Source organism: Eriocheir sinensis, chromosome 13 (genome assembly GCF_024679095.1).
Source record: "Eriocheir sinensis breed Jianghai 21 chromosome 13, ASM2467909v1, whole genome shotgun sequence".
NCBI lineage: Eukaryota > Metazoa > Arthropoda > Malacostraca > Decapoda > Varunidae > Eriocheir > Eriocheir sinensis.
In genome coordinates this window covers 22,161,217-22,187,425 of record NC_066521.1, presented here as the reverse complement: position 1 = coordinate 22,187,425, position 26,209 = coordinate 22,161,217, and the positions used below count along the sequence as shown (strand labels likewise).

The 26,209-nt window shown below is 45.6% G+C and overlaps 1 protein-coding gene across 1 annotated transcript in view; it reads left to right on the top strand.

Annotated features, from left to right (window-relative positions):
* The window catches only part of LOC126998194 (SEC14-like protein 2), a 30,100-nt gene extending 3,943 nt beyond the window's left edge, over nt 1-26,157 (top strand). Inside the window, exons 2-10 of the mRNA XM_050859649.1 lie at nt 20,775-20,847; nt 21,197-21,240; nt 22,031-22,148; nt 22,577-22,786; nt 23,092-23,172; nt 23,484-23,677; nt 23,986-24,146; nt 24,329-24,480; nt 24,603-26,157. Coding sequence (XP_050715606.1) covers nt 20,775-20,847; nt 21,197-21,240; nt 22,031-22,148; nt 22,577-22,786; nt 23,092-23,172; nt 23,484-23,677; nt 23,986-24,146; nt 24,329-24,480; nt 24,603-24,700 — 1,131 coding nt within the window. The 3' untranslated portion in view covers nt 24,701-26,157. The remainder of the gene's footprint in view (nt 1-20,774; nt 20,848-21,196; nt 21,241-22,030; nt 22,149-22,576; nt 22,787-23,091; nt 23,173-23,483; nt 23,678-23,985; nt 24,147-24,328; nt 24,481-24,602) is intronic.
* The last annotated feature ends 52 nt before the right edge of the window (nt 26,158-26,209 follow it).

Sequence of the window (26,209 nt, the reverse complement as noted above, 5' to 3'; positions counted from 1 at the left end):
CGAGAAAAAGGAACAAAGAAAAAAGTAAAAATAGTGAAAAAAACATAACCAGGAAATATCATATACGGATTCAGATCTCAAATATACGGATTCAGATCTCAAATATACGGATTCAGATCTCAAATATACGGATTCAGATCTTAGTATGTTAGATTTCTTTAGTTTATCAGTGAAGTAGCTGCACGCCTTCCTTTATCAAGTATAGCAAAAAAAAAAAAAAAAAAAAAACCAGCAAAAAAGGCGAGTTTCTTAATAATTAACACTCTGCTTATCATAACATTAACATAACAATGCCATACACGTATCAGCAAGACTTTTTATTTGTTTATTTAGTTTTGTACCTAGCGTGTTTACCATAAGTCTCTCTGCGAGGTGAAGGTTGTTTACACTCGTGGTAGCGAAAGGCGGAAGTTGAATACATGGGAAGGACTGACAATGGCAAAATGAATAACATGCAGTAGTGTGAAGACGTGTTTAGGAGTAATCATAGTAGTAGTAGTAGTAGTAGTAGTAGTAAGAGGAGACGGAGGACGAGGAAAAACAGGAGTGATAGTATACAGCAGTGGTGGTAGTAATAATAGTAAGTTAATAATAGTAATGATAATAATAGTAAGTTAATAATAGTAATGATAATAATAGTGAGACGTTTTTATACCAAAGGAAGCAGATCAAGGGCAAAAAACATAAACAAAACAACAACAACATCCGCTAAGCGCTGCTCCTGTAAAATAAAGTAAAATCGAATACCCAGAAGAGAGGATCCAATGATAAAAATAAAAATAAAAACAAAAAACAAATGCAACTCGCGCCATATACCACCTGCTTCGGCTTGGCCTTGACATTGCAAGATCAACTGGGCCGCGTGAATGCCAGCCAGCCTCAAGACCAAGGCACGCGCGCACGCACGCACGCACCGCCGGCGAGTCTTGAGGTGATGTGGTGTCAACGTCTAAGCTTTTTATAACTCGAGCGATTTACGGCGTTCACGAGTAAGCTATTTTCTGCGCTTTGAACTTAAGTCTATCTTTTTTTTCCTCCGTCTGTTTATTTACTGCCTTCGCTCTTTCCTTCCTTGTTTCTTTCTTTTCTTCCTCTCCTTCCTTGCTTGCTTTCCTTTCCTTTCTTTTCTTTTCTTTTCCTTTCGTTCCGTCCTTCTTGCTTGCCTGCCTGCTTGGCTTTCTTTCATTCTTCTTTTCTTCCTTCTTCCTTCCCTCCTTTCTTCGTTTCTTCCTTCTTTTCATCCTGTCTTTTCTTTTTTCTTTCTTCCTCTCCTCCGTCATTCCCTCCTTCCTGTTTACCTTCCTTTCTCTCCTTTCTTTCTTCCTTCCTTCCTTCCTCACTTTCCCTCTTTCCTTTTTTATAGCGAAGAGCAGGATGGATGGAAGTCTGGCTTGTCGATTGAGGAGGTCATGTACTGAGGAGAAAGACGAACGCATGTTGAAATCGGATTAAATCTTTGGCCCAATGCTCTACATCTCCTCACACACACTCACAGAAGCACGTGAGTATGTTGGCTCCCCTCAAGGTTGCCGCACACCCACCCACGTTACTCTTGTGTTGTCAAGTGTCACGTTGATGCGAAATAATTATTGAAGAGACGGAACAAAGCGGAGATTATACAATTTGTCTTAATGTTGTTGTTGTTTTGTTGTTGTTGTTGTTGCCCACCTTCCTCGTTATCATCATTTTCATTATCTTGTTCCTGTTTCCTGTTTTTCTTCTTCTTCTTCTTCTTCTTCTTCTTCGCCTTCGTCTTCTTTTTCTTTTTCATTTTCTTCATTTTCTTCTTTCTCTTTCTTTTTTTTCTTCGTCTTCTTTTCTTTTTCCTCCTCCTTCTCCTCCTCCTTTCGTTCTTTCTATCTTCTTTCTTTTACCTGTACTGCTACATCGTATTCTTATTGACTTTTGTATAGTAATAGCTGTAGGGATAGTAGTAGTAGTAGTAGGTAGTAGTAGTAGTAGTTGTGACAGTAATAGTTTGGGTGCGTAGCAGTAGTAACAGCAGCAGCAGCAACAGTCGTAGGAACAGTGAACAAAGCACAAAAGTGAACGTAAACCACCAAGGCCGCCACACAACCGGCACACTGACCACTACATCAACTTCCTCACTCTTTACTCCTACCGGTCTCTCATACTCCGTTGGCATACCTTTCACCGCCCTCCATGACCCCGTGTAGAGCTTACGCCAACTCGCAACTCTTCTACCTATCTCGCGGCAGCTGGTTCTTATTACGACTATATAGAGCCATATCCTTAAGTATTCCAGCACCCAAACTCACATATTTAACAAGTCTTTCGTAAGAGTTTGCAGTTTGGGTCATTTCCTTGGGTGGTGTTATGACCCTGGTGGTAGTCTGACCCTCCTTCTGCACCATGAACCTATCAAAACACTCCTTAGAATCCGATTGATCTCCTTCTTGACCTTTTGGAAGTAGTTGATGTGAGAGGTGGGAGCGTTTGAGAATACTGACCTATTTTCCGAAGCCACAGAGAAGAGTAACCGGTTTTTCATTGACGTTTTTACCGTTCAAGATGTAGGAGCCGTGTAAAACTATTCCTAACATCGCAAAACAGGCCATGCAAATCCCAACAACTGGTATACTTTTCCTGTTCAACATGCAAGAGCCGTGTAAAACCATCACTATAGCATCACAAAACAGTCCATGGATATCCCAGCAATTACTATTCGAGAGGCTTTTCAGGCAGGCATACAGAGGCATCTATATACGCTTGAGAATACTGGTTTGTTTTCTCTCTCCCTCTAAGCGTCGCTAGAGGGGGACGTTCAGGAGACCGTGGCCTCATACCTTACATCTATTTTTAGTTCTGCCGACGCACGGACACGAATAAGGAGGTTAAGGAGTGCGTAAGTAGCGAGGGAAGCCCACCAAGGCACACACGAAGGGCAGGGGAGGGAGGCGTAAAGACAATTAGTAAAAGGGAAGGTTGAGCAGATGCTGTTTGACGATCTTGGCTACACAGAGAGAAGGGAAACAGATGACAGACAATAGATACAAGAGAGGGTTGCCCATAGACAGTGCTTACCGAACGTAGTATTTAGAGTTAACTAAGAAAAGAAAACTCACCAAGCCACACAAATACGAGGAAAACAGATGACAGGCAACACATAAAAGAGAAGTTTGACCATACATAAGAGGGAGGGTTGACCATAGACAGTGCTTACCAAACGCAGTATATAAAGTTAACTAAGACAAAGAAAACTCACCAAGCCACACAAATACGAGGAAAACAGATGACAGGCAATACATAAGAGAGAAGTTTGACCATACATAAGAGGGAGGGTTGACCACAGACAGTGTGTACCGAAAGTAGTATATAAAGTTAACTAAGACAAAGAAAACTCACCAAGCCACACAAATACGAGGAAAACAGATGACAGGCAATACATAAGGGAGAAGTTTGACCATACATAAGAGAGGAGGTTACCCATAGACACTGTGTACCGAAAGTAGCATATATATTTAACTAAGACTGAAAGGAAACTCACCAAACTGCAAAAAAACGAACAAAGAAACAAAGAAAACAGGTCGATGAAAAGGTCAGTAAGAGGTATCATAAGTTTAGTCTTGGGAAATGTTTAATGCTGGTGTGGTAGAGTATTACCAGGCACACACACACACGTAACTTGCAAAGAGAACCTACCGAGTCACGCAAAGAAGCTAGTTGACTGCATGAAGGTAGAATGACTTAGCAGGAATTGAAGGTGGCGAGTCGTGGAAATGGTAAGCGACAGGATGAAAAAATTGGTGAATGTGAGAGAGAGAGAGAGAGAGAGAGAGAGAGAGAGAGAGAGAGAGAGAGAGAGAGAGGAAAAGTGGTACAGAAACGAAAAAAAAAAAGATTCACTCATATTATTAGAGAAACGAATAGCCTAGTTTTACCACCACTGTCAATCACACACACACACACACACACACACACATATTACGTGACTCGCCGAGCATTTCTTGAACTCGGCCCCTCTGATTCCCTCCTCCTGTAATCCGTCTGGTTAAGGTCTCTCCCTCAGTCTCTGCTCCTGACGGGGAAGAGAACGTGCTCGGCAAAGACTTGGGCAAACAGAGGATCAGGTCATTAGGGAAGAGGATTATGTAGTGAAAGGGGATCAACTACGAGAACTTAAAGGAAGGGGGGGCGGTTCTCTCTCTCTCTCTCTCTCTCTCTCTCTCTCTCATACAGGTTCTATGCACCCACGAAAACAAAAAACTAACATTGACCGTGAACCTTTTTTTTTTTTTTTCTCTTTTAACTCATTGTACTTCCTGCTTAACCGGTCCTCCTTCCTCCTCCTTCCTTTTCCTTCATTTTCTTTTCTTTCTTCCGAGACCTTTTCCTTTCTTTTTCTAATGTCCTTTTCGTTTCCTGATTTTTCTCACGAGTTCCTGCTGCTCATTTCTCTCTTTTTCCTCTTTTTTTCCTCAGATTTTGCCTCCTCCTCCTTATCTTCCTCTATTATAATTTTCCTTCCCTCCTTCGTATCATCATTATCATATATTATTACTTCATCAGAAATCTTCCTTCTCCACCCTCACTTCTCCTTTTCTTTATTGCTTTTTAATGAATGATCTTGTGTTAGTTACTAGGAGACACTTCCGGCCGACGTTTCTGCTTATACACACACACACACACACACACACACACACGTCAGACGCCCTTCCTTTCGAAACACAGATGTGAGTGATGTGGGGTGTGTGTGTGTGTGTGTGTGTGTGTGCGCTTCATCGCCTCATTAATTAACCGCACATGTGGATAGCGGAGGCAATTAAACACACACACGCACACACTTATACACCCACACCCAGAGAGAGAGAGAGTGAGAGAGAGAGACCTGTCAGTACACACAGTTTGATAATTTCTGGAATCAAGTGTAGAAAAAAAATAATAAAAAATCCGCTCATGTAGCCTAATATTAATATCTAGCGTTAACCCTCAAGTTGAACACGTATTTTTATTTACTACAAACGTGTACAACAAGATCCTGCACTTAAAGAACTAGATCCTGTATGGAAGACGTCTAAAACTGATCTAATATCCTTGACATTATTTTTTTCTCCCAATATTATCACTAGCGTATATGTTTACATCTTCCGCGTATTTGTAAAGCCCCGTTCACACTGCCGACTCTGGACCACGACAACCCAGCGACTCCGGGAACACGAGGTCATGGATGTGAAATGTTGATATGAAAGGGTCGCACATAGTCTTTCCGATCATATACGACCCTTCCACATCAAGATTTCACACCCTAGACTTCATATACCCCGAATCGCGTGGTTGTCGTGGCCCAGAGTCGGTACACTGTGAACGGGGCTTAAGTCTTCCGTATGTTATCTGTCTTCCTTGTAGTGTATGTATTAATATTATTCGAGCTAATCACGACTTCTGCGTGTGTATTTACGTCTTCCGTGTATATTATCTTACTGTCTTCCGTGTGGTGTATTTAAAATTCGATCGCGTTGAGGTAATCTGAGCTTGTTTGATTTCCTGCTGCGAGAGGTGCGCGGAAAACTTGTCAGTGCAGGAATAGGATCTCGAGGGGCAGGCAACGGATCGCGGCCGTTTTGAGGCTGATCCTATTATGACGAGGCGCTGCTTGGTGGCGTAATAACCTGCCCCAAGGATTTTACGGTTGATGTTCTCAGACGCTTCCTCTTCACATAACTATTTCCAAAGACCAACAAGGTGCTCAATCGGGTTCTAATGAGTGAGTTTTTTAGGTTCTTGGTACAGAGGAAGGGTCACACTAGCACCATGGTCATTAAACTATCCCTGGAAATGCACAAAACTAATAGGAAAACAGTGTCAAGTATATGTGCTTGGAAATGTTTAAGAATATGGCCCTCCTACGCTTCCGTCAGTGTTTGTTTCTTTAAGAGTTTGTGTCTGTTTCTTGCTGTCTCCCACCAAAACTCCTACGAAAACAGTGTCAAATATATGTGCTTGGAATCGTTTAAGAATATGGCACTCCTTCGCTTCCATCAGTGTTTGTTTCTTTAAGAGTTTGTGTCTGTTTCTTGCTCTGTCTCCCACTCTATCGGTTGGTTGAAAAGATCGGTCACTTGGTATTGGTATGAAGGAGGTTCAGTAGATACGTCAGATCATAAAAAAGACAAAAGAAGTGGCTATGTTCGACGTGAAGCTGGAAGTGGATGCTGATTTTGAGTTGTATATAAAAAATGGTTTGATGAAGTAACTGTTTTGACTTCGTATTCTGATGGCTTATGCGCTTTCTTGAGATTTTCATAGGTGTGTGTGTGTGTGTGTGTGTCTGTGTGTGTGGTTCCCTCATACAAGGACTGTGAGGTTGAGTAAGGAAAACAATAAAAAAAATGAAGAACACGATTGGTGAGACCTGAGTATAGCAAAAGACTGTACAGAACTGCTTTTTGCGTGGAGGCGAACGTTGAGCGAAGATGAAACTTGCGGGCGATATCGAATTGGCTCGGGAAGTAAACGAGTGAAAATAATATTAAAAAAAAAGTAACATTGGGAACAGACCTTGCACGTGAGGAAAACTTTACCAGAGCTTTTAAAGGGTGGAAAAAAAGAGAAAAAATATAGTTCGTGAGGAGTGACTTTCGACCTGAACTAAAAAAAAGAGGAAAAAAGAAAAAAAAGTCGTAATGTTATTTTCCTTAGCAAAAAATGGTTTCGTGTCATCATTATTTGCTCTCTCTCTCTCTCTCTCTCTCTCTCTCTCTGCACATGTTGCAAGACTAATACGTAAAGGTGTTCGTCCGTCCGTCTTCTTCCTCCTCCTTCTCTTCTTCGTATTCTTCCTCTCTTCCTCCTCCTCTTCCTCGTCCCTATGACCTGTTGCCTGCAGCCGAATACCACTAGTCTCTGCTCCTCCTCCTCCTCTTAATCCCCCTCCTCCTCCTCCTCCTCCTCCTCCTCCTCTTCTATCTCCTCCTCTCTTTCTTATTTCTTTTCTCCTTGTCAGCCACTTCTTTCATATTGTTATCTCCATTCCCCTCTCTCTCTCTCTCTCTCTCTCTCTCTCTCTCTCTCTCTTGCTCCTTACTTTACTTGTTTTCTTCCTCCAGGTGTTCCTCGTTCCTTCCTTCCCTTCCTCAATCCTCCGGTCGTTCCCTCCTTTCCTCCCTCCCTTCTCTCCTTCCCTCCCTCTCTCCTTCCCTCCAACATAAAGGTCAGCTCTGCAGGAATTTTGCGTAGGTAAAGGGAGGGGGAGGGAGGGGAAGGGAAGGGAGAGGAGAGGAAGGGAAGGGAGAGGAGAGTAGGGGAGTGGAGGAGAGGAGGGAAGGCAAGGGGAGGAAGGAAGGAAGGAGGAGGGAGGAAGGAAGGAGAGAGAGAGAGAGGAGAGAGAGGAGAGGGAGAAGGAGAGAGAGAGAGAGAGAGAGAGAGAGAGAGAGAGAGAGAGAGAGAGAGAGAGAGAGAGAGAGAGAGAGAGAGAGAGAGAGAGAGAGAGAGAGAATCATAGACAAGAAACAATTATTTTTTTGGCCAAGGAAAAATCATTATTACGAAAATATTACATTCATGATTTCCTTTTCTACCTTTAATCTATTTTTACGTGCATAAGTAGTAGTAGTAGTAGTAGTAGTAGTAGTAGTAGTGAGGGTGATGGTGGTGGTAAGATCAGTATAGCTATTCGTGGTAAAAACTAAGTATTGATTGATAGTTTATTGTTGCAGGTAAACAACAAGGGAGATGGGAGGAACATGCCATCCCAACCCCCAGGCAGGACAGAGTGTGATTATACAACTATTAATACATGTGTAGGTAGCACCATGAAATTAAAAAGATACAATGGTAGGATACTAAAATGATAAAGCTCTTCACAAAAACCAAAAGAGGATGACACGGTACAAGAGATTTTTATGATGAGTTTGTTGTGAAAAGACTGTATACTTAGGTACACTATTAAGTACTGATAAGATAAAGGTAGAGATTGTACTATTACTACTTACTACGACTACTACTACTACTTCTACTTCTACCGCTCATTCTAATAACGTTGCTGCCGCAGTAGTAGCAATTGTATTATTATTATTATTATTATTATTATTATTACTGATGGCGGTAGGGAATAACAATGATAATGATAGATAACGCGAATAATACGAAAGATAACAGCGGCCTATACCATCATCACCATCGTCACCTCATTCGGCTTTCCTACTTTTCAACGGTCTTTCTTCAGAGCATTGTCGAATGACTTTGAATCGAATACCCTCTTGACACGGCCCGAAGTGGAGCAGGAAGAGGAGAAGGAGGGGAAAGGGAAGAGCGGAAACTGAGCGGAAGAGGACCAGAAGGGAAGAAGATTAGGGGACAGGAAGAGGCAGTATCAAAGGATACTGTCCGTGGGCCAAGCGTGGGCTAACAGGGAAGGGAGGGCCAGTGTGTGGACGTGCCACACGTGAGCCAGGAAGGAGGGGAGGGCCATCATGTGGACGTGCCACACATGAGCCAGGAAGGAGGGGAGGGCCATCATGTGGACGGGCCAAACGTAGGCCAGGAAGGACATGATGACGGACTGAGGGTCTCGTCCAGCGTTTAAGAGGTAAAGTTTACCCGCCACACGACAAATTGTATGTCGTATGAAGAGCCAGCAGTATCTCCTCGACTTGTACAATTCCAAAAGTCAGGAAAATTCTCCAATCACTTGTAGGGAACATATCCAGCTTGTCATAGCAACAAGCACACGACTTGCTAAAATGACGCTGGATCACCCCACCACCGTATGAGGAAGCGAGGCACCCCCTCGTCGGTCGGAGGAGTGATCTCCGCGGACAAGCAACAAATTTAAGGCTCGTAGTCGGAGGATTCCGTCATCAGGTTGCGTGACGAAACCTCCAGCCTGTTAGGGAGAAGTCTTAACGAATCGCAGTGAGGATACTACTCTGACGCCAACAACTCCCTGACCGTAGGTAGAGTGGAGTAACCATCACCTGGAGAGAAAGGGGTCGCTGATTGGCTGATCGCATTGGCAAACACGGTAAGACCGTGCGCCGCCACGAGGAGCCGCAGCACCCAGAAGCTTCTCATGAAAGAAAGGGATTGTGCGGGCAAGACAAGGCTGTCAACATCAACCTGAGAATGAGGAGTGCCAGGTGGAAGCAAGCGATGCCGTCTTATAGTTCCCAACAACGTATCTCCGTCCTGCTGCAACAGTGAGATTTGTTTTTCATCATCACGGCACACGCTTCTGTAGCGCCAGATTAGGCTCGTGTGGAAATGCCGCCAGCGGGTTGCGTGACGGAATCTCCAGCCTAGTTTGCATCACAGACCTGTTATTGCTCAATCTCGTGCGGCTGATGTTGCCGCTTATCCCTCTAAGAAGTTGCAAACTGGACACCAATTGCTGGAGATATGTTGACTAGTTAGTAGGCTGGAGTCTCGTTCGTTATCGGAATTAACCAGACGAATCACTCCACCAACTAAGAACGGCCATGCACTACCATCCACCGATTCAAGAAAGAGCTCTCAATCTGTCAATCCTTCCGGTGTCAGGGCCTGGTGAGGTTCCCCGTGTTAAGTCAAATTATGCTACAGGCTCCACTCCTGGTGGTGCCCTTCCGTCAATTCCGTCAAGTTTCAGCTTTACAACCATACTTCCTCCGGAACCCAAAGATTTTGGCTTCCCGGAAGCTGCCCGCCGGGTCATGGGAATAACGCCGGCGGATCGCTGGTCAGCATCGTTTAGGGTTAGAACTAGGGCGATATCTGTTTGGAGGATTGGAGTTATTGGAGCTGGAGGAATTACCGCGGCTGCTGGCACCAGACTTGCACTCCAAGAGATCCTCGTTATAGGTTTTATTAAAGTGTATTCATTCCGATTGCGAGGCCTCCAATGAGTCAGTCTCGCATCGTTATTTTTCGTCAGTACCTCTCCGTGCCGGGAGTGGGTAATTTGCGTGCCTGTTGCCTTCCTTAGATGTGGTGCATGTATTAGCTCTAGAATTACCACATTTATCCATCTGTGTGGGTACTGATCCAATGAATCATAGCTGATTTAATGAGCCATTCGCGGTTTTGCCTTAAATCGAGTTGTACTTAGACATGCATGGCTTAATCTTTGAGACAAGCATATGACTACTGGCAGGATCAACCAGGTAGCTATGCCGTTAGCTGGAGGCCAAGCGGCGAACGAGCACAACCCCTACACCACCAGGAGTAGAGGCGTGCCGCACGCTCGCTTAGCCGTAGGGTAGAGGAGATCGCTCAGCGTCGGACAGCTCCGGTCAGCGACGCCGCGCCCCTTTTCAGTAGAGAGGAGAGACTGCCCCCACGTCACTCGCACTCAAAACACTTTTTGGACACAACCGACCGCTCGATAGAAGCTGCGTCAGTAGGCTATTCACACCGTCAAGGAGATCGCTCAGCGTCGGACAGCTCTGTTCAGCGACGCCGCGTCCCCTGTTTAAGAGACAGCAGATGATGCGTGGGCTGGAAACTCTGCCGGCCACGTCACCCGCGCGCCTTCTTTTAAGGTTCTAACCGACGACATTGCGTGCGGTTCACACCGTCAAGGAGATCGCTCAGCGTCGGACAGCTCTGGTCAGCGACGCCGCGTCCCTTGTTTAACTAAGAAGAGAGACGGCGGATGATGCGTGGGCTCGAAACTCTGCCGGCCACGTCACCCGCGCGCCTTCTTTTAAGGTTCTAACCGACGACACTGCGTGCGGTTCACACCGTCAAAGAGATCGCTCAACGTCGGACAGCTCTGGTCAGCGACGCCGCGCCCCTTAACAATAGATAGGGTTCTAACCGACGACATTGCGTGCGGCGTCACCCTCGGGATGCGTTATCACACGCAGAGTGCGGTAACCATCACCTAGAGAGAGAGAGAGAGGTCGCTGCATTGAAGGATGATCGCATTGGCAAACACGGTAAGACCGTGCGCCGCCACGAGGAGCCGCAACTGATGTCAAGAAGCTTCTCATGAAAGAGAGGGGCGGGCAAGACAAGGCTGTCAACATCAACCTGAATGAGGATTGCCAGGTGGAAGTGAGCGATGCCGAGTCTTAGCCCGCGGGAGGGTGCTTGAACTAGGATACAGTTCAACGGCGTGTTGAGGTCGGTGCGTGCAACACAAGAGACTAATCCCTCCCAAGTTTGCTGGCCCCGGTCTGAGAGGTTGGCAAACGATTAGTCGCTCTGGTGGGTGCAACACGCGCCGGCCCTTAACAGCGGGGAAGCTCGAGCGGGTTGTGGAGCAAGTCCGCCGCCGACTCGCTCAACCCTCGCTTCCCCTACCATATTCGCTACCTGTTTCTTGAGTACCGTCCCGCCCGGGGTTTCGCTTCCCCCCGCTGGCCACGCGCGGGAGAGCTATTCCTGTAAAGACCGTTACGCTCGGCCCAGCCGCCGGCCGGCCGTACCCCTCAATCTCTCAATTCTGCCCCAGCGGGCCGCTCTGAACGGTCACGAGCGACTTTGTCTCAGGTGGGCTGGGGAGTTGTAGGATGCACTTGTCTGTTGCCATTACTGCTACTACTACTACTACTACTACTACTACTACTACTACCAGGTTTGGCGAGTGCGTTGTGGCGTTGACTCCCGTCAAGTGGAGCCGCTGTTGCCACTAATTCTACTACTATTACTACTTCCACGACGACGACGACTACTACTATATAGTACTACTACTACTACTACCACCACCACCACTAGATAGGGGATAGGGAAAGGCATTGAAAGGCATAGAAAAGTAGGTGTTGGTCTTCCAATAGGCATAGAACAGCTAATATAGGAATTACTATAGTCTCCCTCCTCTCCCCGCTAGAAGCCCCGCCCACCTGCCCAAGTTACTAGATTGCCCTACCCAGCACATTGTCTTCAACGGTTTCCAGCTAAAAGCGATCACATTCACATCATTAACGGCATGCAATCGAACACTGTACATAAACACTAGTCGTTGATGTAGTTTATAGGGACAGGAAGGATGAATCTAAGCTCCTAAACCTCATTTGAGTGTTGGGTTTGAGGTAGTTGTCGGATTCGCCCTCAGCCTCCCTCGCCCACTGATAGCTACTGTCTCGGTAACTCTTATAATTTATCTCTTTCTCTTGATTTTCCTCGTCTCTTAGTCTGTCTCGTTCTGTTCTTGTTCTATTCTCGTTCTGTTCTCGTTCTTTGGTCTGTCTGTTGTGTTCTTATCTACTATCTCGCTACCTCTTATATATCTTTCTCTCAATCTCCCTGGAGGGTCACTGTGTGGACGGGCCAACCCTGGGCCAGTAAGGAGGGGAGGGCCAACGTCAATATAAGGTTACTATATAGACATTGGGGAGGGCCATCATGTGAACGGGCCACACGTGGGCCAGAAAGGAGGGGAGGGCCATTATATGCGAGTTAGGCCACACGTAGATTATGCTGTCCAGTTTTGGTGCCCACACTACAGAATGGACATCAACTTGCTAGATTTAGTTCAGAGGAGGATGACCAATATGATTCAGGGGCTTAGGATCCTCCCATATCATGATAGGGTGAAATATCTCAACTTACATTCTCTAGAAAGACGAAGAGTGCGGGGAGATCTGATAGGAGTTTTCAAATGGGTCAAGGGTTACAACAAAGGCGATATAAGTAAAGTACTGAGAATTAGCCAGCAGGATAGAACACGCAGTAATGAAAGTATAGATTTAGACGGGAAATAGGCAGGCATTGGTTTAGTAATAGGGTGGTAAGGAAATGGAATAGACACAGCAATCACATAGAGAGTGCAGGGACCATAGCTTGTTTTAAGAGTAGACTTGATAGATCCATGGACGAGGATGACAGGTGGTAGTGGCGGGGGGTGGTCTGGAGCTGCCTTGTGTAGGTCAATTGGCCTCCTGCAGTCTCTCTTTGTTCTTATGTTTCTTTGCAGGCTTCCACGGGGTTATGAGTGGTTCCAGGTGGCAATGAAATGTTTCAGGGGCTTATGAGTGGTTCCAGTGGGTTATGAGGGGTTCCAGGGGTTATGAGGGTTTTCAGGCGGTTATGAAAGTTTCCAGGGGGTTCTGGGGGGTCATGGGTGGTTCCAGGGGATTATGAGGGGTTCCAGGGGGTTATGTGTGATTCCAGGCGGTTATGAAGAATTCCAGGGGCTATGAGGGGTTCCAGGGGGTTATGAGGGGTTGGGGAGGAGATACGAGAGGGTAAGAAGAAGTTATGAGGGCCTGGAGAGGGACTGTGAGACCGTGGTTGGGATCTTCTCGTTCTGCGACTGACTTTTACTCTCGTCTAACTGTGTCGAGTTTTTTGAGGTTCTGGTTCTGAGGTCGGTATTCCCAGACGCTTCCACCCCTCACATCACCTATTTCCAAATGCTGAAAGGAGATCAATCGCGTTCTAATGACTCCTTCTGTAGGCTCTTGGCGTAGAAGAAGGATCAAACTACCCCTGGAAATGCCCTCAACGCCTACGCAAGCCTTGTCAATCATGTATTTAAGAGTATGACCCTCACATCAACATTTCCAAAGGCTGAAAAGATCAGTTGCTTTCTAATGACACTTTCTGTAGGCTCTTGGCACAGAAGAAGGGTCAAACTACCCCCAGGGTCAGAAAACTACCCCCTGAAAATGCCCTGAACTCCGACGAAATCATATGTATTGGGATATGAACATGAATTGGTGGCGAAGGAGGGTTTTTAGATGTTTATTGGAGGTTAAGGGGTTGGGGGGGTTATGAGTAGCTTGGAAAGGGGAATGAGAGGTTGTGAAAGGATTAGGAGAGCCTGGAGAGGTTTTATGAGGTATTGAAGGGGTGGTTTTGTGAGGTTTATGGATTGCGTCCAGCCAGTTAGACATGGCAACGTACAGGTTTTGGGGGCTTTCTTCCTTATTGTCGTCGTGGTCAGTAAAATACAATAATAATACAGCGTGAGTACATTTTCTGGATGGTTATGTGGGGTCTGGAGGGGTCATGGGTGGTTATGAGGGTTGAAGGGGTGGTTTTGTGAGGTTCATGGATTGGTTTCAGCCAGCGAGACATGGCGACGTTCAGATTTTAGGCGTTTTTCTTCATTATAATTGTCGTGGTTGGCGAACTATAGCAATAATAATGTGTGAGCACGTATTCTGCATGGTTATGTATGGTTAGGGCGGGTCATGGGTGCCTCCAGGGGGTATATGAGGGGTTGGAAAATGTTTAATGGTAGCGACTCCTGGAATCTAGTTTAAACTCCCCGGAAAGTGCTGCCCTCTCGCTTCAAGCGCGCGCTGAATGCGGAGTTTATGCAGGGTACCTTGGCTACGAGGTGAGAAAAGGCGACCACTTCATGTTTAATCTAGTACGCTAATATGGGAGGATTTAGGGACACTTGGGGCGTTGGGGGCGTGATATATTGGTGCTAACATATATACAAACGCTGCAGGCATAAGAAAACAAGCGATGGTCTCCCTAGGTTTCTCAAATAAAGGAAATGTAAACGGTTCACGGCCTCCCTTTGGGGTCAATAACCTCCGCGTCCCTACTGTCTCCCGTGAAAGGCCATTGTTTTGGGGCTGTTTCTCCATGTGTTAGGCTTGTTACAGTGATCTCCTGAGACTTGAGGATGTTTTAATCATAGAAAAGCAGGTGGTGGTCTTTTCGTAGCCAGATAATAGCTATTAAGGGCGAGAAAGAACCTTTATAACAAAGAGGAGGAGGGCGACGCCACATGTCTGGCAACTATCTTCAAACTAATCTCCCAAATGAGGTTTACGAGCTTAGATCTATTCTTCCCGTTCGTTCAAACTACATCAATGACTAGTTTTCATGTTCAGTATTCGATTGTATGCCAAAATCATGTGAATGTGATCGCTGTTAGCCAGAAAACGATGAATACAATGTTCTGGGTAAAGCAATCTGGTAACTAGTGTTTAGGTGGATGCGCGCGCGGCTTCTCAGGAGGGAGAGGAAGCGGAATAAATGAATTTACGTGTATATTACCTGTTCTATTTCTGTAGCGAAGACCACCACCTTCTTATCCATACCTTTTCTATGCCTATAGCTTCCTCACGTCCATGGAGCAGCTCTTAAAGGTATAAATTGCCACCCTACCTCGTCTCCACCCTCAAAAGCCGTGTTTCTGAATGTTCTGGGCATGATACAGTGGTTTCCTTAGGCGTGAGGAAGCTGGAGGCAATGAAAGGCATAGAAAAGTAGGTGGTGGTCTTCCAATAGCCATAAAACAGCTAATGTAGGAAAAAATTACTAGATCCTCCCTCCTCTCCCCGCTAGAAACCCCGACCACCAGCCTCTACACAAGTTACCAGATTGCCCTACCCAGCACATTGTCTTAACGCTTTCCGGCTAAAAGCGATCACATTCACATCATTAACGGGATGCAATCGAACACTGTACATAAACACTAGTCGTTGATGTAGTTTATAGGGACAGGAAGGATGAATCTAAGCTCCTAAACCTCATTTGAGTGTTGGGTTTGAGGTAGTTGTCGGATTCGCCCTCAGCCTCCTTCGCCTGCTGATAGTTACTGTCTCGCTAACTCTTATAGCTTATCTCTTTCTCTTGATCTCCCTCGTCTCTAAATCTTTCTCGTTCTGTTCTCGTTCTATTCCCGTTCTGTTCTCGTTCTTTGGTCTGTCTGCTGTGTTCTTGTCTACTATCTCGCTACCCCTCTTTCTCTCTTAATCTCCTTGAAGGGCCAGTGTGTGTAATGTACTGGGGTATGGGTGGCTGTGTGAGCGTATGTGAGTGTGCGTGAATGAGTAATTATGTGTAAACTATCTAACGTGTGTAAGTGGTTGTACTAGTGTGTGCGTGTGTAGTATGTACGTGCATCAATGTATAGGGCGAAGGTCAGACTACTTGTTTACCCGCCACACGACAAATTGTATGTCGTATGAAGAGCCAGTAGTATCTCCTCGACTTGTACAATTCCAAAAGTCAGGAAAATTCTCCAATCACTTGTAGGGAACATATCCAGCTTGTCATAGCAGCAAGCACACGACTTGCTAAAATGACGCTGGATCACCCCATCACCGTATGAGGAAGCGAGGCACCCCCTCGTCGGTCGGAGGAGTGATCTCCGCGGACAAGCAACAAATTTAAGGCTCGTAGTCGGAGGATTCCGTCATCAGGTTGCGTGACGAAACCTCCAGCCTGTTAGGGAGAAGTCTTAACGAATCGCAGTGAGGATACTACTCTGACGCCAACAACTCCCTGACCGTAGGTAGAGTGGAGTAACCATCACCTGGAGAGAAAGGGGTCGCTGATTGGCTGATCGCATTGGCAAACACGGTAAGACCGTGCGCCGCCACGAGGAGCCGCAGCACCCAGAAGAAGCTTCTCATGAAAGAAAGGGATTGTGCGGGCAAGACAAGGCTGTCAACATCAACCTGAGAATGAGGAGTGCCAGGTGGAAGTAAGCGATGCCGTCTTATAGTTCCCAACAACGTATCTCCGTCCTGCTGCAACAGTGAGATTTGTTTTTCATCATCACGGCACACGCTTCTGTAGCGCCAGATTAGGCTCGTGTGGAAATGCCGCCAGCGGGTTGCGTGACGGAATCTCCAGCCTAGTTTGCATCACAGACCTGTTATTGCTCAGTCTCGTGCGGCTGATGTTGCCGCTGATCCCTCTAAGAAGTTGCAAACTGGACACCAATTGCTGGAGATATGTTGACTAGTTAGTAGGCTGGAGTCTCGTTCGTTATCGGAATTAACCAGACGAGTCACTCCACCAACTAAGAACGGCCATGCACTACCATCCACCGATTCAAGAAAGAGCTCTCAATCTGTCAATCCTTCCGGTGTCAGGGCCTGGTGAGGGTCCCCGTGTTAAGTCAAATTATGCACCTGGTGGTGCCCTTCCGTCAATTCCGTCAAGTTTCAGCTTTACAACCATACTTCCTCCGGAACCCAAAGATTTTGGCTTCCCGGAAGCTGCCCGCCGGGTCATGGGAATAACGCCGGCGGATCGCTGGTCAGCATCGTTTAGGGTTAGAACTAGGGCGATATCTGTTTGGAGGATTGGAGTTATTGGAGCTGGAGGAATTACCGCGGCTGCTGGCACCAGACTTGCACTCCATGAGATCCTCGTTATAGGTTTTATTGAAGTGTATTCATTCCGATTGCGAGGCCTCCAATGAGTCAGTCTCGCATCGTTATTTTTCGTCAGTACCTCTCCGTGCCGGGAGTGGGTAATTTGCGTGCCTGTTGCCTTCCTTAGATGTGGTGCATGTATTAGCTCTAGAATTACCACATTTATCCATCTGTGTGGGTACAGATCCAATGAATCATAGCTGATTTAATGAGCCATTCGCGGTTTTGCCTTAAATCGAGTTGTACTTAGACATGCATGGCTTAATCTTTGAGACAAGCATATGACTACTGGCAGGATCAACCAGGTAGCTATGCCGTTAGCTGGAGGCCAAGCGGCGAACGAGCACAACCCCTACACCACCAGGAGTAGAGGCGTGCCGCACGCTCGCTTAGCCGTAGGGTAGAGGAGATCGCTCAGCGTCGGACAGCTCCGGTCAGCGACGCCGCGCCCCTTTTCAGTAGAGAGGAGAGACTGCCCCCACGTCACTCGCACTCAAAACACTTTTTGGATACAACCGACCGCTCGATAGAAGCTGCGTCAGTAGGCTATTCACACCGTCAAGGAGATCGCTCAGCGTCGGACAGCTCTGTTCAGCGACGCCGCGTCCCCTGTTTAAGAGACAGCAGATGATGCGTGGGCTGGAAACTCTGCCGGCCACGTCACCCGCGCGCCTTCTTTTAAGGTTCTAACCGACGACATTGCGTGCGGTTCACACCGTCAAGGAGATCGCTCAGCGTCGGACAGCTCTGGTCAGCGACGCCGCGTCCCTTGTTTAACTAAGAAGAGAGACGGCGGATGATGCGTGGGCTCGAAACTCTGCCGGCCACGTCACCCGCGCGCCTTCTTTTAAGGTTCTAACCGACGACACTGCGTGCGGTTCACACCGTCAAAGAGATCGCTCAACGTCGGACAGCTCTGGTCAGCGACGCCGCGCCCCTTAACAATAGATAGGGTTCTAACCGACGACATTGCGTGCGGCGTCACCCTCGGGATGCGTTATCACACGTAGAGTGCGGTAACCATCACCTAGAGAGAGAGAGGTCGCTGCATTGAAGGCTGATCGCATTGGCAAACACGGTAAGACCGTGCGCCGCCACGAGGAGCCGCAACTGATGTCAAGAAGCTTCTCATGAAAGAGAGGGGCGGGCAAGACAAGGCTGTCAACATCAACCTGAATGAGGATTGCCAGGTGGAAGTGAGCGATGCCGAGTCTTAGCCCGCGGGAGGGTGCTTGAACTAGGATACAGTTCAACGGCGTGTTGAGGTCGGTGCGTGCAACACAAGAGACTAATCCCTCCCAAGTTTGCTGGCCCCGGTCTGAGAGGTTGGCAAACGATTAGTCGCTCTGGTGGGTGCAACACGCGCCGGCCCTTAACAGCGGGGAAGCTCGAGCGGGTTGTGGTCTTGTGGAGCAAGTCTGCCGCCGACTCGCTCAACCCTCGCTTCCCCTACCATATTCGCTACCTGTTTCTTGAGTACCGTCCCGCCCGGGGTTTCGCTTCCCCCCGCTGGCCACGCGCGGGAGAGCTATACCTGTAAAGACCGTTACGCTCGGCCCAGCCGCCGGCCGGCCGTACCCTTCAATCTCTCAATTCTGCCCCAGCGGGCCGCTCTGAACGGTCACGAGCGACTTAGTCTCAGGTGGGCTGGGGAGTTGTAGGATGCACTTGTCTGTTGCCATTACTGCTACTACCACTACTACTACTACTACTACCTACTTCTACTACTACTACCTACTTCTACTACTACTACCACCACCCCCACTAGATAAGGGATAGGGGATAGGATAGCACTTCCAGACAGCGCTCATCGGGCGTTTAGAAGCGACATATATGGCAACTATCCCCCGAACAAAACACTCAAGTGAAGTTTAGGAGCTTAAACTTATCCTTGAAGTTCGTATAAACGTATGACTAGTTTTCATTTACAGTGTTCGATTCCATTCCATTAATGATGTGAATGTGATCGCTTTTAGCTAAAAAACGATGAATACAATGTGTTGGGTAAAGCAATCATGTAACTACACCCTGCCTCGTCTCCCCCCTCAAAAGCCCTGTTTCTGAATGTTATGGGCATGATACAGTGGTTTCCTCAGGTGTGAGGAAGCTGTAAACATTGAAAGGCATAGAAAAGTAGGTGGTGGTCTTCCAATAGCCATAGAACAGCTAATATAGGGATAAATTACTTTAATATTCTCCCTCCTCTCCCCGCGAGAAGCCCCACCCATCTGACTCTACACAAGTTACCAGATAGCCCTACCCAGCACATTGTCTTCAACGGTTTCCGGCTAAAAGCGATCACATTCACATCATTAATGGCATGTAATCGAACACTGTACATAAACACTAGTCACTGATGTAGTTTATAGGGGCAGAAAGGATGAATCTAAGCTCCTAAACCTCACTCATATGAGTGTTGGGTTTGAGGTAGTTGTCGGATTCGCCCTCAGCCTCCTTCGCCGGCTGATAGTTACTGTTTCGCTAACTTATCATTTATCGCTTTCTCTTGATCGCTTCTTAAACTTTCTCGTTCCGTTCTCGTCCTATTCTCGTTCTGTTCTCGTTCTTTGTTCTGTTGAAGGGGTAGTTTTGTGAGGTTTATGGATTGGTTTCAGCCAGCGAGACATAGAAACGTTCAGATTTTAGGCGTATTTCTTCATTATAATTGTCGTGGTTGGCAAACTATAGCAATAATAATGTGTGAGTATGTATTCTGCATGGTTATGTATGGTTAGGGCGGGTCATGGGTGGTTCCAGGGGGTATATGAGGGGTTTAAAAATGTTTAATGGTAGCAACTCCTGGCATCTAGTTTGATCTCTACGTCCCCCCCCCCCCGGAAGGTGCTGCCCTCTCGCTTCAAGCGCGCGCTGAATGCGGAAGCTATGCAGGGTACCAGGTGAGAAAAAGCGACCACTTCATGTTTAATCTACGCTAATATGGTCGGGTTTAGGGACACTTGGGGGCGTTACATATTGGTGCAAACATACATACCGAAGCTGCAGAAATAGGAAAATAGGCGATGGTCTCCCTAGGTTACTCAAATAAAGGAAATATAAACGGTTCATAGCCTCCTCTTAGGGTTAATAATCTCCGCGTACCGTCTCCCGTGAAAGGCCAGTGTTTGGGGGCTGTTTCTGTATGTTTTAGGCCTGGTACAGTGACTTCCTGGGACGTGGGGATGTTTTTAGCATAGAAAAGCAGGTGGTGGTCTTTTCGTATCCTGAGAATAGCTATTAAGGGCGAGAAAGTACCTTTATAATTATGAGGGGGAGGAGGAAGCGACGTATATGGCAACTATTCCCCGAACAAAACACTCAAATGAGGTTTAGGAGCTTAAAATTAGATCTATCCTTGCCGTTCGAATAAAGTACATCAATGACTAGTTTTCATCTACAGTGTTCGATTCTATTCCATTCCATTAATGATGTGAATGTAATCGCTTTTAGCCAGAAAACGATGAATACAATGTGTTGGGTAAAGCAATCTTTTAGATAAAAATCCCAGTTTCCAGTCTTTATGTAAGGACCAATTAAATACATTTGTAACAGGATGAAAATGATTTCCCTGGGTATCTGGAGCATTCATTTGTTACTAGTTATAGACGCCGGTAATTACAGAAGCACCTGCTGGCTGTTTAATGGTATGAACCAGGTGTTTCTATCCTGATACAGCCAACTCTTTTCTGAAAGATGGACCAGTCCTTTCCATCCTCCGCTGTGTTCCTGTCCACACTGATGACTCTCCATCTCCTTCCACAGTTTCGGGAGCGAGTGGCGCCGCTGCTCTCGCCGGACCAGCAGCACGATGACGCCCTGCTGCAGTGGCTCGTCGGTAAGTCCTCTCAGCAATTTTCCCTCTCCTTCAATAGGTATCACTCGACACTATTAATACCACCATCACCTCCTCCGCTTCCAACCTCTTTCTTTCCACAATAATTAGCTGTCACCTATAAGCATAATATAACTCAAAAAAGGATGTCTTACCTAACCTATTAAATCACCCTGGATACAATCTATTAATCTCCGTAAGCTTAAGTGCATAATTTGGATCTGCATAACACGCATACATTTTTTTTTACGTGGATAACAATAAGATTGCATGCAGTGAAAGTAATAGGATGCAATAAAATGCCAAACAGTTTGCAAGACTAACATTCTCATTGTGTTCTCACTCTCCCCAGCGAGGAACTTCAACCTCGACAAGGCTGAGCAAATGCTGAGGAAGGTGAGCGAGAGGGAGAGTGGATGGAGATAGTGCAGGGTGGAAGGAAGAATGTACAGTATGTGAGTTTGCAGAGTGGAAGGGAGAGTGCAAACATTCCACAGCCTTTTGTTCTGCCTCAGTTTTATTTACTCAATCAGCAGGGAATCATTTGTTGGCTAGAAGTTCTTTTTAGTGATATATTAAGCCTGTATACAACGAATTTTAACTCCACTGTAGCTGTGAAATTTACCTTTACCTGCAATTGTAGAATGTTTTTACTAAGAAAACAATTAGCTCATCATGAGGTAGCAAAGTAAACACACACACACACACACACACACACACACACACACACACACATCTGGGCCATTGGTGGTCTTCGTGCGAGGGTGAAAGTGCAAGGGGTCAGTGAGCTTGTAGACTGGCAACAGGCTCTCATGACTTGCAGAATAGTTTATTTGAGCATCAGGTTTCATTGTACAGACATTACCTTATGAATCATCTTGTCAGTAGTACATATAAATCTTGCATCTTGTAAAAAATATCTTTCATATGTTTGCTCCAGGATTTTTTTTAAATGCACCCAAAGTATATTGAGACCCTGTATACTGTGGTTGGATGCTCGAGGAATGAAAGTCTCTAAAATTTCAAATACACTGAAAGGAGAAAGACACTATATATATACTGTCATCAATCAATTGCCAATATAAACATTTAAACGTGATTACAAAGCTTAGACATCTTTAGTGAGGCGTCTTGAGCCCCATACGAAGAGTGCCAGACCCCTAAAGCTTCCCCTTGGTCACCGCAGAGCCTGGAGTGGCGGCGGGAGTGGGGGGCAGACACGGTGCTGGAGTGGGAGGTCCCGGAGGTGCTGTCCAAGTACTACCCGGTGGGGATGGCCGGACACGACAACAAGGGCTGCCCAGGTACATGCCCATCACTTTGTTGTAGTAATAGTAACTGGAGAGGTTGAGGCAATCGACAGAAATAGTTGGAAGCGTATTATTGTCCGTCTAGCCTATTAAGAGATAATGGGAAAATCTGATAATGATAGTAATAGAAGTAAAAAGAAAAGATGTCTAGTTAATATTCATAGGACTAACCTTTAAAACAGTTGTAGAAGTAGTAGCAATAGTAGTTGTAGTAGTAGTAAAAAAGATGCCTAGCTAATGTCGTAGGAATACCTATCATGCAACAGAAACATTACTATCACCCTTCTCTCTATCTTTCAGGCCTTACAGTTTCAGAATTTGAAATAGATGTAACAGTGCTAAAAGACTGATTGTGTAAACACTTTATGGCACTCTTCTTAACATGGATGAAGTAAAGACAACATTTTACTGTACCTTTGCAGTGTGGATCATCCCCTATGGTGGGTGTGACATGCGGGGGCTCCTGTCCAGTGTGAAGAAGACCGATTACATTCGCTACACACTCCGGGTGCTGGAGGCATCGAGGCGGGACATGGCGGAGCAGACACAGAAGCTCGGCCGCCCCATCAACCAACAGTGCTGCATCTTTGACCTCGATAACTTCTCCCTCAAACACGTGACATGGAAGCCAGGTGAGGGGTGCTTTATTTTGATGGATGGTGTTTTCTTCATTGTTCTCCATTAGTCTATTAGTGTCCAAAGGCTGAATTCTGAACACTGTGGTTGGTGATTATTTGCAATTGTCAGTTTTACCCGAGGATAATTTTGTCAGTTATTCACTTACTGGACCATGTAAGAATGTTCTTTTCTGTGACTCAAGAACCTGAGGTGTAGGAATTACTCCACCATATAGTCCAGCTTACCTCAAGACTGTAAATATAACTTATCTATTTATTGTACTTTGATGAAACATTACAATTTTTGTTTCTATCGCCAGCCATGGATGTCATCCTGGAATTGGTACAACTCTACGAGGCAAACTACCCAGAGTTCCTGAAGTGCGCCTACGTCATCAATGGTAAGAACACCTGGGACAATGCAGAGCACTTCCCATAATGGTAGAGTGATTGGCATGAACAGCTGTGTCGGGGAGGCTGCCAACAGTCCTGTGCTCACACGTCCCCAGAGGCATCAGCACAAACTGAACGATGAAGGGCAGAGAACACTGATCACAGCCTGTCTTTGGTCACTGGTCTAATGGTCATATTTGTTATTTATTTTTTGCATTCCTATAAGCCTTCATCATAAACATGCCAACTATTGTTTATAAATATTTTAGCTTCAGTTTATAACTAAAGTTAACCTTCCCTTCCCTTCCCTTCCCTGCAGCTCCCAAGGTATTCACAATGGCCTATGCACTCATCAAACCCTTCTTACATGAGGTGACCCTTAAGAAGATAAAGATATTTGGACGCAGCGGGTGGAAAGAGGTGCTTCTAAAGGACATCAGCCCCGACGAACTACCACATCACTGGGGCGGCTCCCGGACAGACCCTGATGGAAACCCAAAGTGTCCTTCACAGGTGGGTGGCCAACGAGCCCATGGAGGGACTGAGGGCTGGGCTTGGCTGCAATTTGAAGATAGTCTCATAATTTGTACTTCTTGAAGCAGTTATTATACATTAATGTTGCACAAATTTGCTAGTATGTTCAGTGTCAATAAGCTAGTTTTATTATGCGGTTCTAAGCAGATATATACGTATGTGTACTTCCCACCCCGTCAGTATGCAGCAATATGTAATGAATATGTAATAAATGCATAAGAAATATGTTCTTTCCAGCACATCTTTTAGCAAGTGCTGTAGACAGGTTTCTCTTGTCTCCTTTCCAGATCTGCCTTGGAGGAGAGGTCCCAAAGAAGTACTACCTCAGCCTCAGTAAGAGCAACCTTTCTAAACTCACCGAGGATGACAACCTCAGCTCCGTCACACTGAGCAAAGGTGGAAAGAAGAGACTGAAATATGAAGTAAAGAAGCCTGGGTCCCACCTCAGGTAAGGAGAGTTGAGAACCAGGGAGGTCAAGGTGGAAAAAAAATAAAAAATAAAAAATAAAAAATAAATAAATAAATAATAAATAAATAAATAAATAAATAAATAAATGACCTTGCATTAAGCTGCTATGACTACTCGCTCCAGTATATTCATGTTGAAATAACCTAAGTTTGTCTCTCCAGGTGGGAATTCAGGACTGAGGACTTCGACATCGGCTTTGGAGTGTCAAGGAAAGTCAAGAAGGGCGAGGAGGAGGTCTTGGTGCCCCTACAGAGAGTCAACTCCCAGCTGGTGACAGAGGAAGGCTACCTGGTGTGCACAGAGCCAGGGACATGTGAGTACCATCCAGGATCCTTATTCTCAAACATCCCTCATTGATAAGGTGTCATAGGGTGGGTGAGGCGATGTGCCACCCCCTGTGTATGCCCCTATTGACTGACTGATTTATACCCACAGATGTGATTACATTCGACAACGAGTTCAGTTACGTGCGCTCCAAGAAGGTCCTGTATATGGCGACAGTGGTGGAGCCGGACAAGCTGACAGAGGAGTGAGGGGACGGCAGCGCGTCTGTCCCACGAGGGAGACTTTGAACGGGAACAAAATACTTGCCACTTATTTCCTTTCCTTGAGATTGTGTACTACTGATGTGTTCATGGACGAATTAGTCTTCTCTCTGAAGACGATTTGCCACATGAGTTGTACATTTATGAGATTATGTATATTGGTGATTTTTCTACACAAATATTCGTTATCTATTGAAACTTTGCAGCTTGATGTAATCTTACTTCTTCAGTGTGTGTATGCATGTGTGACATTACTTTGTTGTACAAATTTCCCCCCCAACAGGTAGTGGTGATGTCACCTTTTAATAGTGTGATTGGAGCTGCTGCACCCACAACCCTAATGTCATTTTATCCCCTAGATCTACCACAAAAAAAAAAAAGGGATTCCTCTTAACTCCTTTGACATTTGTATGAAACAAGTTGACTTGACAAGCTAATTGCTTCTGATCTCAAGAGTGAGAAAACAGTTGCTCCTGTCAAATTAATATATTGTGGATTGTAAGTGTGTGTGTGTGTGTGTGTGGTGGAAGATTACCAAGCATGTGTGTGTGTGTGCCTAGGTGTGTATATGCAGTCCATGCTACCAATACTCAAGAGAGCATGTTGTGCCTTCATCTCTGTCTGTAAACCCTCAGGATGTTTCTTTCATCTTCTTGTCTGTGATGTTGACATGACCCAAACATGTGATAAAGAAAAAAGTTGTGTACTTATAACGAATTCTTGATGGATATTTTATGTAGTAGTTTCATTTAAGAGAAAAGTCTTCTGTTAGGGCATTAATTGGAGCACATGTAAATATTCAGTGCACATATCACGCTTGGGTATGAGGCTTTTACATTGTCTAGTGTTGCTACATTATTACTTCCTTTAGCACAAGTTGCATAACATATCAAGGCAACTCATATAACTGATATTCTGAAGAGGAATCAGTATTAATTGTAATAGTACACATAACTGGGGACTGGTTATTTGGTCTCACTTCAGTTCACTTATGCAGTATCCTCATCCTTACTATCCATGCCTCTGATGCCCTGCTCCCTTCAGCAACTCCCCCAAGGGGAAGGCCAGGGTAGAAGTGACTTTCTTTGTCATCAGACACAAGTCTGGATTAGTTTCCTTTCATCCTGATGTGTAGCAGGACTGGTCAAGTGGGGTTTGTCCTGTCATGTATGTAAAGAATATATTCTAGAGAATGTATATAACTCATGAAGGTGATAGGGAAGTAGATAGTTTCTTTACATATTAGTTTTTGTTACTTCAGCTCCTATAAAGTTTCAACACTAGAGATAGCCAGTGAAGAAATTACAACCTAAAGCAGATATATTTGCACTGTAAAATGTATGTGATATATTTGATAAAAATTATTCATCAAATAAAGTACTTTTTTCTAGACTGAATTGTAATCAATGTACAAACAATAAATATAACACAAAGAACTGAGAGAACACAGGTAAATTCATCATGACGGTTCCCTTAACCCCTTGACTGCACATTTCC